General features: G+C 44.4%; 1 protein-coding gene across 1 annotated transcript in view; it reads right to left on the bottom strand.

The window, feature by feature from the left end:
• The window catches only part of PHF20 (PHD finger protein 20), a 177,071-nt gene that overhangs the window by 136,102 nt on the left and 24,487 nt on the right, over positions 1-16,482 (bottom strand). Inside the window, exon 2 of the mRNA XM_030826717.1 lies at positions 5,892-6,006. Coding sequence (XP_030682577.1) covers positions 5,892-5,974 — 83 coding nt within the window. The 5' untranslated portion in view covers positions 5,975-6,006. The remainder of the gene's footprint in view (positions 1-5,891; positions 6,007-16,482) is intronic.

The raw sequence follows: 16,482 nt of genomic DNA on the forward strand, positions 1-16,482 counted from the left end.
AGATATATTTTCATGAATGAAAACTTTTTATCAAGATACCAATTAAATACAATTTATTTCAAAACTCCAAAAACACTTTTCAAGAAACTCAACACTACTATAAAAATCCACATTAAAGAGTAAAGGTTGACCGGGTGCGGTGGTTCACGCCCGTAATCCCAGCACTTTGGGAGGCCAAGGCGGGCAGATCACGAGGTCAGGAGATCAAGACTATCCTGGCTAACACAGTGAAACTCCGTCTCTACTAAAAATACAAAAAATTAGCCAGGCGTGGTGGCGGGCACCTGTAGCCAGCTACCCGGGAGGCTGAGGCAGGAGAATGGCGTGAACCCGGGAGGTGGAGCTTGCAGTGAGCCAAGATCACGCCACTGCACTCCAGGCTGGGCGACTGAGCAAGATTCTGTCTCAAAAAAAAAAAAAGAGTAAAGGTCTAAGAATACAACAAATAAAATAAAACCTGTCTTACCACATATCAAGGGTTATGTTAAAGCAATATCAATTAAATAATGTGTTATTATAAGCACAGGAGTAAACATAAATCAATGGAATAGACTAAAGAGCTGAGAACAGGCCTATGTAAATATGAGGCTTAATACATACAAGTGGTATTGCAGGTCAATGGGGAAAGAATGGACTGTCCTAAACTTGATATTGGAGCAACTGGTTATTCATTGAATTAAAAAATAATAATTAGATACAAGTTCATACTATACATAAAATGAATTTCAAGTGGATTAAAAACCTAAATATGTGCCGGGCATGGTGACTCACGCTTATAATCCCTGCACTTTGGAAAGCCGAGGCAGGTTGAAACACTTGAGGTCAGGAGTTCAAGACCAGCTTGGCCAACATAGTGAAACCTCATCTCTACTAAAAATACAAAAAATTAGGCCGGGCGCAGTGGCTCATGACTGTAATCCCAGTACTTTGGGAGGCCGAGGCGGGCAGATCACGAGGTCAGGAGATCGAGACCATCCTGGCTAACACAGTGAAACCCTGTCTCTACTAAAAATACAAAAAATTAGCCGGGCAAGGTGGCGGGCACCTGTAGTCCCAGCTACTCAGGAGGCTGAGGCAGGAGAATGGCGTGAATCCTGGGGACGGAGCCTGCAGTGAGCCGAGATTGCGCCACTGCACTCCAGCCTGGGCGACAGCGAGACTCCGTCTCAAGAAAAAAAAAAAAAAAATACAAAAAATTTGCCTAGCATGATGGTATGTGCTGGTAGTCCCATCTGCTCAGAAGGCTGAGGTGAGAGGATCACCTGAGCCTGGAAGTCAAGGCTGCAATGAGTTGTAACTGCACTGCTACACTCCAGCCTAGGCAACAGAGTGAGACGTATCAAAAAAAAAAAAAAAAAAAAAAAAGGCCAGGCATGGTGGCTCACGCTTGTAATCCCAGCACTTTGGGAAGCCGAGGAGGGCAAATCACAAGGTCAGGAGTTCGAGACCATCCTGGCCAACACAGTGAAACCCTGTCTCTACTAAAAATACAAAAATTAGCTGGGTGTAGTGGCGGGCGCCTGTAGTCCCACCTACTCGGGAGGCTGAGGCAGGAGAATCGCTTGAACCCAGGAGGCAGAGGTTGCAGTGAGCCGAGACCGTGCCACTGCACTCCAGACTGGGCGACAGAGCAAGACTCTGTCCCAAACGAAAAAAAAGAACAGAAAAAAATACCAGAGTATAATGCATGCATTAAGGTTAAATACTACTTCATAAAATTTGTGTTTCAGTTAAATTTATGTAGGTCAGGTATGGTGACTCATGCCTGTAACCCCAGCATTTTGGGAGGCCAAGGCAGGAGGATCACCTGAGCCCAGGAATTCGAGACTAGCCTTGGCAACATAGTGAGACCTCATCTCTACTAAAAATTTAAAAATTAATCAGGCATGTGGCCGGGCACAGTGGCTCACGCCTATAATCCCAGCACTTTGGGAGGCCAAGGCAGGCAGATCACGAGGTCAATCCTGGCTAACACAGTGAAACCCCGTCTCTACTAAAATTACAAAAAATTAGCCAGGAAGCTGAGGCAGGAGAATGGCGTGAACCCGGGAGGTGGAGCTTGCAGTGAGCCGAGATTGTGCCACTGCACTCCAGCCTGGGCGACAGAGCAAGACTCCGTCTCAAAAAAAATAAATAATTAATTAATTAATCAGGCATGGTGGCATGTGCCTGTGGTCCCAGCTGAAGCAGGAGGACTGCTTAAGCCAAGGGAGGTCAAAGCTGCAATGAGCTCTGTTCCCACCACCACAATCCAACCTGAGCAACAGAGTGAGACCTTGTCTCGAAAAATAAAAATAGGCCGGGTGCCGTGGATCTGGCCTGTGGTCCCGGCACAGGTTGGGCGGATCGCCTGAGGTCAGGAGTTTGACCAGTTTCACCAGCCTGGCCAACATGGTGAAACGCTGGCTCTACTAGAAATAAATAAAAAAAAAATAGCCAGGCATGGTGGTGCACACCTATAATCCACATACTCAGGAGGCTGAGGCACGAGAATCGCTTGAACCTGGGAGGTGGAGATTGCAGCGAGCCAAGACCATGCCCCTACATTACAGCCTGGGCAACAAAGTGAGATGCTGTCTCAACATCATTTCAAAAAAATAATAATAAAAACAAAATAAAAATAAATTTTTATGTACATATGGGTGAGTACCACACTGGATTTAAAATACATTTCTTACTGTAGGTTGTGGTCAAAAGCCACTGCCCAAGTAAAAGTCTGTGTATGTGCACAAAGAGACATTCACAGCAGCACTGTGTCTCAGGTGAAAAACTGGAATTTAAGCACCCATTAAAAAAAAATACAATAAAAAATAAAAAATAAATAAATGGGCCAGGAGTGGTGGCCCACACCTGTAATCCCAGCAATTTGGGAGGCCGAGGTGGGTGGATCACCTGAGGTCACAAATTTGAGACCAGCCTGGCCAAAATGGTGAAACCCCGTCTCCACTAAAGATACATAAATTAGGCCGGGCGCAGTGGCTCATGCCTGTAATCCCAGCACTTTGGGAGGCTGAGGAGGGTGGATCATGAGGTCAGGAGATCGCAACCATCCTGGCTAACACAGTGAAACCCCGTCTCTACTAAAAAAATACAAAAAAAAATAGCTGGGCATGGTGGTAGGTGCCTGTAATCCCAGCTACTCGGGAGGCTGAGGCAGGAGAATGGCGTGAACCCAGAAGGCAGAGCTTGCAGTGAGCAGAGATGGAGCCACTGCACTCCAGCCTGGGCGACTGAGCGAGACTCCGTCTCAAAAAAAAAAAAAAAAAGCGACAAAAAAACCATAAATTAGCCAGGCAAGGTGGTGGGCACCTGTTATCCCAGCTACTCGGGGGGCTGAGGCAGGAGAACTACTTGAACCCAGGAGGCGGATGTTGCAATGAGCCAAGATTGTGCCACCACACTCCAGCCTGGGTGACAGAGCTAGATGCTATCACAAATAAACAAAGAAACAAACAAATGTCCATTAGTAGGGGACTAGATAAACAAAATGTGGTATATTCATACAATAAAACTCTATACAGAAGTTGAGATGTAGTCCCAGATACATGGAGGGCTAAGGCAGGAGGATCACTTGAGCCCAGGAGTTGGAGGCCACAGTGAACTATGATTGTGCCATTACACTCCAGCCTGAGCAATAGAGTAAGACCCTATCTCAGGGGTGGGCAAGGTGGGTGCAGAGTTAAGTATGGGCAAACCACAAAAACATACTGAATATAAAAAACAAAGATACAGAAAAAAACAAGCTGTATGATACTACTTATATAATATATATATACACGGTATATAATATAGACATATATATATATACACACACACACATATATATACTGAAACCAAAAAAGGAAATAATTATAGATAATACAAATAGCCCAAAAACAGGCCGGGCTTGGTGGCTCACGCCTGTAATCCCAGCACTTTGGGAGGCCAAGACGGGCAGATCATCTGAGGTCAGGAGTTGGAGACCAGCCTGGCCAACATGGTGAAACCCCGTCTCTACTAAAAATACAAAAAATTGGCAGGGCATCATGGTGCTTGCCTGTAATCTCAGCTACTCAGGAGGCTGAGGCAGAGGAATTGCTTGAACCCAGGAGGCAAGGACTGCAGTGAGCCGAGATCACACCACTGCACACCAGCCTGAATGAAAGAGCAAGACTCGTCTCGAAAAAAAAAAAAAAAAGCCCAAAAACAACTGTGTTGAAAGTGTACCTAATTACCTAATTATTTTTTCTTTTTTCTTTTTTTTTTTTTTGAGACAGAGTCTCGCTCATTCACCCAGGCTCCAGCCTGGAGTGCAGTGGCGCAATCTTGGCTCACTGCAGCCTCCACCTCCCAGGTTCAAGTGATTCTCCTGCCTCAGCCTCCTGAGTAGCTAGGACTACAAGCGTACACCACCATGCCTGGCTACTTTTTATATTTTTAGTAAAGACGGGGTTTCACTATGTTGGCCAGGCTGGTCTTGAACTCCTGACCTCGTGATCTGCCCACCTCAGCCTCCTAAAGTGCTGGGATTATAGGCGTGAGCCACCACGACTGGCCAAGTGTACCTAATTCTTTTTTATTTTTATTTTTTTGAGACCGAGTCTCACTCTGTTGCCCAGGCTGGAGTGCAGTGGCGCAATCTTGGCTCACTGCAACCTCCACCTCCTGGGTTCAAGCAATTCTCCTGGCTCAGCCTCCCAAGAAGCTGGGATTACAGGCATGCACCACCATGCCTGGCTAATTTTTTGTATTTTTAGTAGAAACGGGGTTTCACCACTTTAGCCAGGCTGGTCTCGAACTCCAGACCTCAGGTGATCCACTCACCTCGGCCTCCCAAAGTGTTGGGATTACAGGCATGAGCCACCACGCCCAGCCAAGTGTACCTAATTCTAATAGCAAAGACAGTTTTCTATACCAACTGCTTCCATGCCTCTCTTCTCCTGTATTATCTTCCTACACCTGAAGAGCTGATCAATCTATTTTGAAAGAATCTCAAAAAGGGTTAAACTCTTCCTTCTTTAACTCAAAAAGGAATTAGCCAGGCATGGTGGCACACATCTGCAATACCAGCTACTCAGAAGGCTTAGGCACGAGAACTGCTTGAACCTGGGAGGCGGAGGCTGCAGTGAGCCAAGATCTGCCTGGGTGACAGAGCGAGTCTCTGTCTAAAAAAAAAACAACACTTAAAGAGGTATAAGTTCTGAAAACCCCACCCTCACCTTGAGCACCAACAAATTCTAGGATGCCCTCAACCACAACAATCACTTCACAGTCTATAAGGTCTTTCCCTACATATTCTATCATTTGATTCTCAGAATAACCCTATGAGGTCAATATTACCAATACCCACATTTACAGATAAGCTAATGCACAAAGCAGCTAATTACCAGCCAGAGGTCACAAGTCATTGACACAGTTGGGACTATAACCCCTCAGCTTCTGAACCTAATCACCCTGACAGTGTGCCCTTATGTGATGTCTGTATTTAAACATACAACATCATGCCCAGAAAACAGGATGGGGTGTTCACAACATGTGAGCTGCTCCAATCGAACCCCTTTTTTTTCACTATTCCATCCCTGATCTTTCCTCTTTTTTCAGACAGGCAGCCAAGAGCAAGAGAGCTGCCACTATTAACTCTTCCCTTCCCTGTAGCCATTCCTGCTTCTTTTTCCCAGAACTCTTTCAGATGAACAGGCAAAAGGGGGAAACAAATATCAACAGGGGGTTACAGGACAGTCACCCTGACACTGGGATCCCTGCAGCAAAGAGGAAAGACTGACGTTTCCTCCCATCTTCCAAGAGTCAGGGAGTAGAAAAACACCACAAAAAAAGCCTAAGCTACCACTCTATCAGTGCTGGCAAAAATCCTTTACTAAAGGGCTTTAATTAACAGAAAAAGGTAAAAGTACCAGTTTTTTAAACGGTCCCGGGCTTCCAACTGGGCTCCCACTTCAAAGCTGATTCCTCGTCTGTTAGGTGGATGCTTTGTCATTTTCAGTCATCAACGGGGCTGCCTTTATTCTCCTGAAAAAGCCAATTAAATATTTATGAAACTTAGGCAAAGTCCACCCAGAGTGTAGCATCATTCACTACACATAAAAAACAAACAGACATTATTCAAAACACAAAGCTCCATGAAACCCTGTTGGTGTCCTCATTCTAACACAGGTGTGCCTTCCACTGGTTCCTACTCCTCCACCGTGCAGCTTCCTGTGGTTTCTGGACTGAGAAGACCCTCCCTCAACACTGCTTACCAAAGACTCACCTACAAGGGCCAGAACTACGAAAAAACAACGGTTTTCGCAGTTAAATTCAGTCATCTGCTGATGCATTATTCAACAAATATTTGCTCAACGACTATTGAAGGAAACAGTCAAGACCAAAAGTGACACAGTTCCTGTCCTCAAGAACCCTTCAGTCTACTGGGGAAACACAAAAATTTAGCCAGTAAACTGATAAATAAAATAACTGCAAACTGTAATTGCAATGAAATTTAAAGAGTTACAAAGGAAGCAAACAAATGCCAGGCACAGTAATGTATGCCTATAGTCCCAGCTACTTGGAAGGCAGAGCCAGGTTGTTTCTTTGAGCCCAGGAGTTCAAGACCAGCCTGGGAAACACAGCGAACCCTCGTCTCTTAAAAAAAATTAAAAACGAAGCAAACAAAAGCTGAGATACTAACACTTGGTCCTACTTTTGGAAGGCTGTACAAGGTCTGTTTATACTTTCTTTTTTTTTTTTTTTTGAGACAGAGTCATACTCTGTCGCCCAGGCTGAGTGCAGTGGTACCATCTCAGCTCACTGTATCCTCCACCTCCCAGGTTCAAGCAATTCTGGAGCCTAGGCCTCCTGAGTAGCTGAGATTACAGGTGCGCGCCACCACACCCAGCTAATTTTTGTATTTTGATTAGAGACTGGGTTTCACCATGTTGGCCAGGCTGGTATCAAACACTTGACCTCAAGTGATCTGCCCACATCAACCTCCCAAAGTGCTGATATTACAGGCGTGAACCACTGCGCCCAGAATTGTCTATACTTTCTTTGATCTATGTATATTTCCTACTTCTTTTTTTATTTGTTGGTTTGTTTTTTGAGAAGGAGTCTTGCTCTTGTTGCCCAGGCTGGAGTGCAATGGCACAATCTCGGCTCACTACAACCTCTGCTTCTCGGGTTCAAGTGATTCTCCTGCCTCAGCCTCCCAAGTAGCTGGGATTACAGGCGCCTGCCACCACGCCCAGCTATATTTCCTACTTCTTGAGTCCATTCTGATCATTTGTATTTTCCTATAAGTTTTACCCAGATTTTCTTTTTTTAATCATAGAACAATAAAACAGTAAAATTGCCGGGCGCGGTGGCTCACGCTTGTAATCCCAGCACTTTGGGAGGCCAAGGCGGGCGGATCACGAGGTCAGGAGATCGAGACCACGGTGAAACCCGGTCTCCACTAAAAATACAAAAAATTAGCCGGGCGTGGTGGCGGGCGCCTGTAGTCCCAGCTACTCGGAGAGGCTGAGGCAGGAGAATGGCGTGAAACCGGGAGGCGGAGCTGGCAGTGAGCCGAGATTGCGCCACTGCACTCCAGCCTGGGCGACAGAGCAAGACTCCGTCTCAAAAAAAAAAAAAATAAAACAGTAAAATTATTCTCGTTTAATTCCTTTAATTGCTTTTGAATCTGAAGTCACAATTTGAATCTCTCCTTTCTCAATCCTTCTTGTGTACTTGTGCTGCAATGAATAAAATTTATATTTCTGATCAGAACCAAACAGTAAAGCCAATTTCCTTTTGATGGAAAAAAAGGGTGTACTGGATTAGGCCATTTACAAGAAAAATGGCCCCCATAAAAGAACACTTCCGGCTGGGTGTGGTGACTCAAGCCTGTAATCCCAACACTTTGGGAGGCCGAGGCAGGCGGATCATGAGGTCAGGAGTTCGAGACCAGTCTGGCCAACATGGTGAAACCCCATCTCTACTAAAAATACAAAATTAGCTGCGCACGGTGGCGGGCACCTGTAATCCCACCTACTTAGGAGGCTGAGGCAGGAGAATAGCTTGAACCTGGGAGGCAGAGGTTGCAGTGAGCCGAGATCACGCCACTGCACTCCAGCCTGGGTGACAGAGCAAGACTCCGTCTCGAAAAAGAAAAAACAAAAGAACACTTCTTGGGATCACTGAGGTAATTAATCTATTAATCTGCAGAGTCCTAAATGAGGACTCTAGTGGTGGTTCTGATGGACATGTAGCCACTCTGAGCTCTAAGGGCACTTGAACAGACCACTTCCTTACAGCAGACTTACCCCAGCCTAACTCCTTCCTCCCACCAAACTCTGGACTTTTTAAAATTATTTTTTGACAGGGTCTCATTCTGTTGTCCAGGCTGGAATGCAGTGGCGCTATCATAGCTCACTGCAGCCTCAAACTCCTGGGCTCAAGCAATACTCCTGCCTCAGCCTCCCGAGTAGCTGGAATCACAGGCATGCATCAGCACACCCAGCTTTTTTTTCTTTTTTTGCAGAGACAGCATCTGTGTTCCTAGGCTGGTCTCAAACTCCTGGGTTCAAGCAATCCTCCCGCCTGGGCCTCCCAAAGTGCTGGGATTATGGGATTACAGGAACGAGCCACTGCATCCAGCCCTATACTTTGGCTCTTGACAGCCTACACTGCCCAAGCGATGCCAGAGCACTGCCAGAGAAATGCCTGCCTCCTACCAGAACACTTTCTCTGCAATAAATGAATATGGAAAAAAATCACAGGAGTACTCATATCTAATGTTTAATAGCAGCACATTTTATGAAGAATTTGCTTGCAATATATTACATAAAAAGGCAGGATGCAAAATTGTACCACATGGAGCTCACATTAAAACTCATACACAGCCAGATGAGGTGGCTCAGGCTTATAATCCCAGCTACTGAAAAGGCTGAGGCAGGAGGATCACTTGAGCCCAGGAGGTCGAGACTGCAGTGAACTATGATTGTGCTACTGTACTCCAGCCTGAGTGACAGAGCAAGAACCTGTCTCTTTAAAAAAAAAAAAAAAAAAAGGCCAGCGGTGGTGGCTCATGCCTATAATCCCAGAACTTCGGGAGGCCGAGGCTGCCGGATCACCTGAGGTCAGGAGTTTGAGACCAGCCTAACCAACATGGAGAAACCCCGTCTCTACTAAAAATACAAAATTAGCTGGGCATGGTGGCACATGCCTATAATTCCAGCTACTTGGGAGGCTGAGGCAGGAGAATCACTTGAACCCAGGAGGTGGAGGTTCCAGTGAGCCAAGATCGCACCATTACATTCTAGCCTGGGCAACAAGCGTGAAACTCTGTCTCAAAAAAAAAAGGAGGTGGGGGGGAGAAAAGAAAAGAAAAAAACTCGTATGAATTTATTTTTTTGGAGACAAGATCTTGCTCACTCTGTCACTCAGGCTGGTCTATAGTGGCTCAAACCCGGATCACTGTAGCCTCGACCTCCTGGGCTCATGTGATCCTCCCTACTCAGCCTCCCAAGCACCTGGGACTACAGGTGCAAGCCACCACACCCAGCTGATTTGTTCTTTGGTAGAGACAGGGTCTTGCTATGTTTGTCTGGGCTGGTCTCAAACTCCCAGGTTCAAGTGATCCTCCTGACTCAGCCTCCCAAAGTGCTGGAATTAGAGGCATGAGCCATGGTATCCAGCCACTGATTCTTTTTGTAAAGACAGGAAGAAAAAAATAAGTTACAGGTTATTGGTGATTGTTCCTTTCTTCTTAAATACTTTCCTAAATTTTAGTTTTTCACAATGAAAATTTTTCATAAGTGTATAATGTGAAGGATTATACATGTGAAGGACAATAAGCTATCTATTAAACAACCCATTCCAGGCTGGGCGCAGTGGCTCATGCCTGTAGTCCCAGCACTTTGGGAGGCTGAGGTGGGAGGATCACAAGGTCAAGAGATCGAGACAATCCTAGCCAACATGGTGAAACCCCATCTCTACTAAAAATACAAAAATTAGCTGGGCGTGGTGGCACGCACCTGTAGTCCCAGCTACTCGGGAGGCTGAGGCAAAAAAATCACTTGAACCTGGCAGGCAGAGGTTGCAGTGAGCTGAGATCATGCCACCGCATTCCAGCCTGGCAACAGAGCGAGACTCCGTCTTAAAAAAAAAAAAAAAAAAATTCTGAAGGGCTGATATTGGGAAACACATAAAGCAAAGCAAACTGAGGCAGAAATGGTTGACAGCTGTAATTAAGGAAGATGAAACTTAATAAACTGAAAAGCTGTGTTGGCAAGAGTGTTCTAACTATTTGGACCCTAGGAAAGGAAGTGTCAGAGGTTTGACAGCCTTTACCAAACATTCTCTAAGAAAATGAGATATCAAATCTGACATACACATGGCCGGGCGCGGTAGCTCACACTAGTAATCACAGCACTTTGGGAGGCCGAGGCAGCTGATCACTCGAAGTCAGGAGTTCCAGACCAGCCTGGCCAACATGGTAAAATCCTGTCTTTACTAAAATTACAAAAATTAGCCAGGCATGGTGGTGCGCGCCTGCAATCCCAGATACTCAGGAAGCTGAGGCATGAGAATTGCTTGAACCCAGGAGGTGGGAGTTTCAGTGAGCCAAGATCAAGCCACTGCACTCCTACCTGGGTGACAGAGCAAGACTCTGTCTCAAAAAAAAAAAAAAAATCTGACATACAGGTATAACCCAATCAGTAGAAAGGTCTTCATTTTGGCTTGCCTGAAATACCACGTCAAATTTTTTTTTTTTTTTGTATTTTTAGTATAGACAGGGTCTCACTATGTTAGCCAGGATGGTCTCGATCTCCTGACCTCGTGATCCGCCCACCTCGGCCTCCCAAAGTGCTGGGATTACAAGCGTGAGCTACTGCGCCCAGCCAATACCACGTCAAATTATCTTGTTCTCTGACTTCATTCATACCAAGTAATATTCTGATTATTAATTTCCCCTCCCGGATTATATAAAAAGGTGATGCCCAACAAGAAAGCAGGATGAAACTTAACACTCACTGAGCTGCTATTATTTGTCAGGCTCTATGTAGCCTGACAGTCTTCTTTTACCAAAGTAACGGAGTTTAATGTAACGGGGTTAAATGCTTGGCCTTGAATCCCCAGCCCCACTCATCATTAACTGAATGAATTTATATAAATTATTTAACCCCTTATTAGCTGAATGAATTTGTGTAAATTATTTTCCTCTCTGTAAAATAGGGATGGTGATAATAATAATATCTATCTCCAGGCAGTGGATGTGAGGATTAAAATACATAATCCATTTAAAGAGCTCAGGACCGGCACAAAGTAAGAACTACATAGTTAGTAGCTGTTAATAACTATGTTATATCACAGATGAGGAAACTAGGCTTAAAGTAACTTGGTTAAAGTTCAGGTGCTAAGTGACAGGCCCCAGAACAAAAGCCCAGGTTGGCCTGACTTCTGAATTAATTGTTTCTTCATTACTTTCCCCCAGGCACCCCAGGAGGCCTTCCATTAAAATGTAGGAGTGAGGGAGCAAGGCAGTGAATGAATGAAGATGAGCAAATTATTCCCAAAAGCTCAAGAAAACCAATTCCTCTTGAGGCTGAATCCTCAGAATTCTTGCTACGTATGAACTAAAACGTGTTTCATTGTAACTCTGATCCATCTGTTTGAAGTTTCACTCTCTGGTATCACACAGAACACAAAACTGGCCTTCCCATCCCATTACCAGTTTCCCCTCCACCCCTCTGAGGTGGCAGAGTTTGTTTTTAAATTCACATTAATTCACCCAACAAACCACTAACAAGTATTATCAGTAAGTCACTATGCTGGAAATGCTGAAAATTAGGAATCCAACTCAGTTCCAGCTCTAGTCCACCCAGCAAGACAAACGCAAACACTGAGAAGACAAGAATGAGCTCTAGCAAAGGGTGAGGGGAGGAGCAGAGGGGAAATCATCTGAAAGTATCTATTTAAATTGACAATATCTACTAAAGAATAAAAAAGAGTTCAATACAGAAGCAGGGATTTCAGAAAAATTACATAAATAGTACATTTTTACTTCTTTCATTTAGTTTTAAACACAATTTTTCTGAAGATGCAATAGGGCTAAAGATTCCATAGCTTTTAACTTTTCTTCAGGGCCTTAGCTTTTTCTTCCAAAAATCACCAGCTTCCAGAAAAAGAGGAAAAGGGAACATGTTCAATATGGACATGGAGAGAATTTAAAAAACTCATGCAATCTGTATTCACATAGGATTCCATTTTAAAAGACCTTGGCAGGATTTCAAATTACTCCTTTACATTCAAATTTCCCTACAATGGGAACTCGCTGCTACACAGGAGACACAGGGCCTAGTTTATTTCCTTAAATACAGTATTCGTCAATGTCCCCTGCATCAATGACAATGAAAGCTTGAAATGCACTGTGCAGCACAGTTTAAAGGGCACTTTCACAAACGACAAACTGGGAGAAAATAACTGCAACCCATATGACAAAGAGCTAACTTCCATTATTAACAAAGAGTGCATACAAACCAAGGACAAAAAAGTCAAACAACTTACTCTTTTTTTTTTTTTTTTTTTTTTTTTTTTTTGAGATGGAGTCTCGCTCTGTCGCCCAGGCTGGAGTGCAATGGCATGATCTCAGCTCACTGCAACCTCTGCCTCCCGGGTTCAAGCGATTCTCCTGTCTCAGCCTCCCGAGTAGCTGGGATTACAGGCATGCACCACCACGCCCAGCTAATTTGGTATTTTTAGTAGAGACGGGGTTTCTCCATGTTGGTCAGGCTGGTTTTGAACTTCCGACCTCAGGTGATCCACCCGCCTCAGCCAACCAAAGTGCTGGGATTTTGGATTATGGGCGTGAACCACCGCGCCTGGCACAACTTACTTTAAAATGCACAAAGTGGGCCAGGCACGATGGCTCACGCCTATAATCCCAGCAATTTGGGAGGCCGAGGAGGATGGATCACCTGAGGTCGGGAGTTCAAGACCAGCCTCACCAACATGGAGAAACCCCACCTCTACTAAAAATACCAAATTAGCTGGGCGTGGTGGTGCCTGCCTGTAATCCCAGCTACTCGGGAGGCTGAGGCAGGAGAATCGCTTGAACCCGGGAGGCGGAGGTTGCGGTGAGCTGAGATCACGTCATTGCCCTCCAGCCTGGGCAACAAGAGCGAGACTCCGTCTCAAAAAAAAAAAAAAAAAGCGCAAACTGTAAGAACTGACAGATTTGGAGGTCGAGTACAGATACAAAGGTCTAATGAACGTGATAATACATACACATAACATCACCCTAAATTAAAGGAAATGCAAATTAAAATAACAAATTTTTCACTTCTCAAATTTGGCAAAAATTTGAAGGTAGTGTTTGCAGGGGTGAGGAGAAAAGACCATGCTCAAATGCTTCTACCAAAAGCATAAACTAGAAAAGCTTTCTAGAGGCAATTTGGAACCACCTACAAAAACATACTCTCTGCCCAACAATCCCACAGCCAGTAACTTATAATGAAGACATACCCTCAAAGCCTAGCAAATTATCTATAACAACAATTAATACAGCTTTGCAATTTCTGCAACCAAAACATACATCAAAAGTTGATTGTGTCTCAGCCACTCGGGAGGCTGAGGTGGGATTCTTTGAGCCCAGGAGTTTGAGGCTGCAATAAGCTACAATCATGCCACTACAGCTATTAAAAGGAACAATGGGCCAGGCACAGTGGCTCACGCCTGTAATCCCAGCACTTTGGGAGGCTATGGTAGGTGGATTGCTTGAGCTCAGGAGTTCAAGATCAGCCTAGACAACATGGTGAAATCCCATCTCTACAAAAAAATACAAAAAAATTAGCCGGGCATGGTAGTGCGTGTCTATAGTCCCAACTACTTGGGAGGCTGAGGTAGGAGGATGGTTTGAGCCCAGAAGGAAGAGGTCACAGTCAGCGGAGATTGTACCACAGCACTCTAGCCTGGGCAACAGAGCCAGACCTGTCTCAAAAAAAAAAAAAAGGCCAGGTGCAGTGGCTCACGCCTGTAATCCCAGCACTATGGGAGGCCGAGGCAAGTGGATCGCCTGAGGTCAGGTGTTCGAGACCAGCCAGGGCAACATGGTGAAACCCCATCTCTACTAGAAATACAAAAATTAGCCGGGCGTGGTGGCAGGCACCTGTAATCCCAGGTACTCAGGAGGCTGAGGCAGGACCGAATCGCTTGAACCCGGGAGGCGGAGGTTGCAGTGAGCTCACATCGCGCCACTGCAAACCAGTCTGGGTGACAGAGCCAGATTACATCTCAAAAAAAAAAAAAAAACCAAAAAACAAAAACAAAAAAAAACCACCACAGAAGTAATTGTCAGCAGGAATTATTTAGAAGGTAAAATTTTATTTTATTATGGTGGTGGGGTTGCTTCTTTATGTTTCTTCATGTTTTCTTTTTTTTTTTTGAGACAGGGTCTCACTCTGTCTCCCAGACTGGAGTGCAGTGGCACGATCTCAGCTCACTGTAACCTCTGCCTCCTAGGCTCAAGCAATTCTCCCGCCTCAGTCTCCTGAGTAGCTATGATTACAGGCATATGCCACTACTGCCCAGCTAATTTTTGTATTTTTAGTAGAGACAGAGTTTCACCATGTTGGCCAGGCTGGTCTTGAATTCCTGACCACAAATGATCCAGCCACCTTGGCCTCCCAAAGTGCTGGGATTACAGGCATGAGCCACCATGCCCAGCCCATATTTTTTTAAATGTTATTTAAATATGTAAATTTTTGGCCAGGTACACTGGCTCATGCCTATAATCCCAGCACTTTGGGAGGCTGAGTATAGGCCCATGCCTGTAATCCCAGCATTTTGGGAGGCCAAGGGGCAGGTAGCTTGAGTCTACGAGTTCAAGACCAGCCTGGGCAACTTGGTGAAATCTCATCTCTACAAAAAATCCAAAAAAAACCTGCAAAATTTTTAAATGCAAGAATTTAATTCTTATACTATTTTACTATTTACTGGATCTTCACAACTGCCAGATGACATAATTAGGACTAATATAATGTTACCATGGTATACAAGTAAAATTAAGTTACAGGGAGGAAACTGACATGCAGAGGTGCTAGCCAATTTCAAGGTCCTCCGAGGCAGGAGAAATCCCTCTTACCAAAAGTAACAGGATGTCCACAGAAGTAGACAAAGTACTTCTCAAAGGTCCTTCCTCTTTCTCTGACCAAAGTCGTTGCTATGCTTATATTTATATCTTTAGATATAAACATAACTTGAATACAGGAAGATAAAGCAACCGGATGCTTTTCAAATGTTGTGTCAGAATTATCACACCGTTTTGTAACAAGCAGAAATACTTAATTATTTAGAAAAGACAAAACCTAACACTGGTCCAGCTGCGGGGAAACAGGTACACCAGAACACCTCCTGGGGTCCTGACCATGGCCATCTTTTTATACCTTAATCTAGAAGCAAAGAACAAGCTGTGGAACTGCTTATACTCTTGGACTCAGCCATTTCAGGATTTCGAGCTGAAGAATACAGTCCAGGATAAAAATAAATCATTTGTAAAAATGAGAAAAACCAATAGCTCTTTACATAAGATTCTGGGCAAACTGGATGTAGTTCATCCATTAAAAAACAAGAGAATAATCAAAATTCAATACAGTAGGACTACATTATAAACTTAACAAATATGTGATAAATTAAATAAAGAATGCTATTAAGCTACTACTATGATAAAGATATAAACTAACCTTACAAAAAGAGAGTAGATGTAAAATACCCTTATGCAAACTAACGAAACCCACATAAAAAAAAATTTATAGTCTGGGCGCGGTGGCTTACGCCTGCAATCCCAGCACTTTGAGAGGCCAAGGCAGGCGGATCATGAGGTCAAGAGATCGAGACCATCCAGGTAAACATAGCAAAACCCCGTCTCCACTAAAAAAATACAAAAATTAGCTGGGTATGGTGGTGTGCACCTGTAGTCCCAGCTACTCAGGAGGCTGAGGCAGAACAATCACTTGAACCCTGGAGGTGGAGGTTGCAGTGAGTTGAGATCGCACGACTGCACTCCAGCCTGGGCGACAGAGTGAGACTGTCTCAAAAAAAAAAAATTTATAATAATTAACCTTACATATATTAACTAATTTAATTCTTACAAAAATCACAGAAGTACTATATTAATCCCCATTATAAAGATAAGGAAAAAGAAAGTGAAGGACACTCACATAGTAAGGAGCTGAGCCAGCAATCGAACCTCAGCCCAGTAGCTCCTGAGTTGATTCTTACCCCAACTTTATTTACAAGCTACATTGTTGAGCTCTTTCTTCACTTATGATATGGGGATAATGGCCCCTATCGTGGGTGCTATGAGAATTAAATGAGAAAGGTCTGCAAAACCCCTATTAAAATGTCTAACACAAAGTAGGTAGTCAGCTGGGCACAGTGGCTCACACCTATAATCCCAGCACTTTGGGAGGGCAAAGTGGGCAGATCACTCAAGGTCAGGAATTTGAGACCAGCCTGGCCAACATGGTG

The sequence above is a fragment of the Nomascus leucogenys genome, chromosome 13 (genome assembly GCF_006542625.1).
Source record: "Nomascus leucogenys isolate Asia chromosome 13, Asia_NLE_v1, whole genome shotgun sequence".
NCBI lineage: Eukaryota > Metazoa > Chordata > Mammalia > Primates > Hylobatidae > Nomascus > Nomascus leucogenys.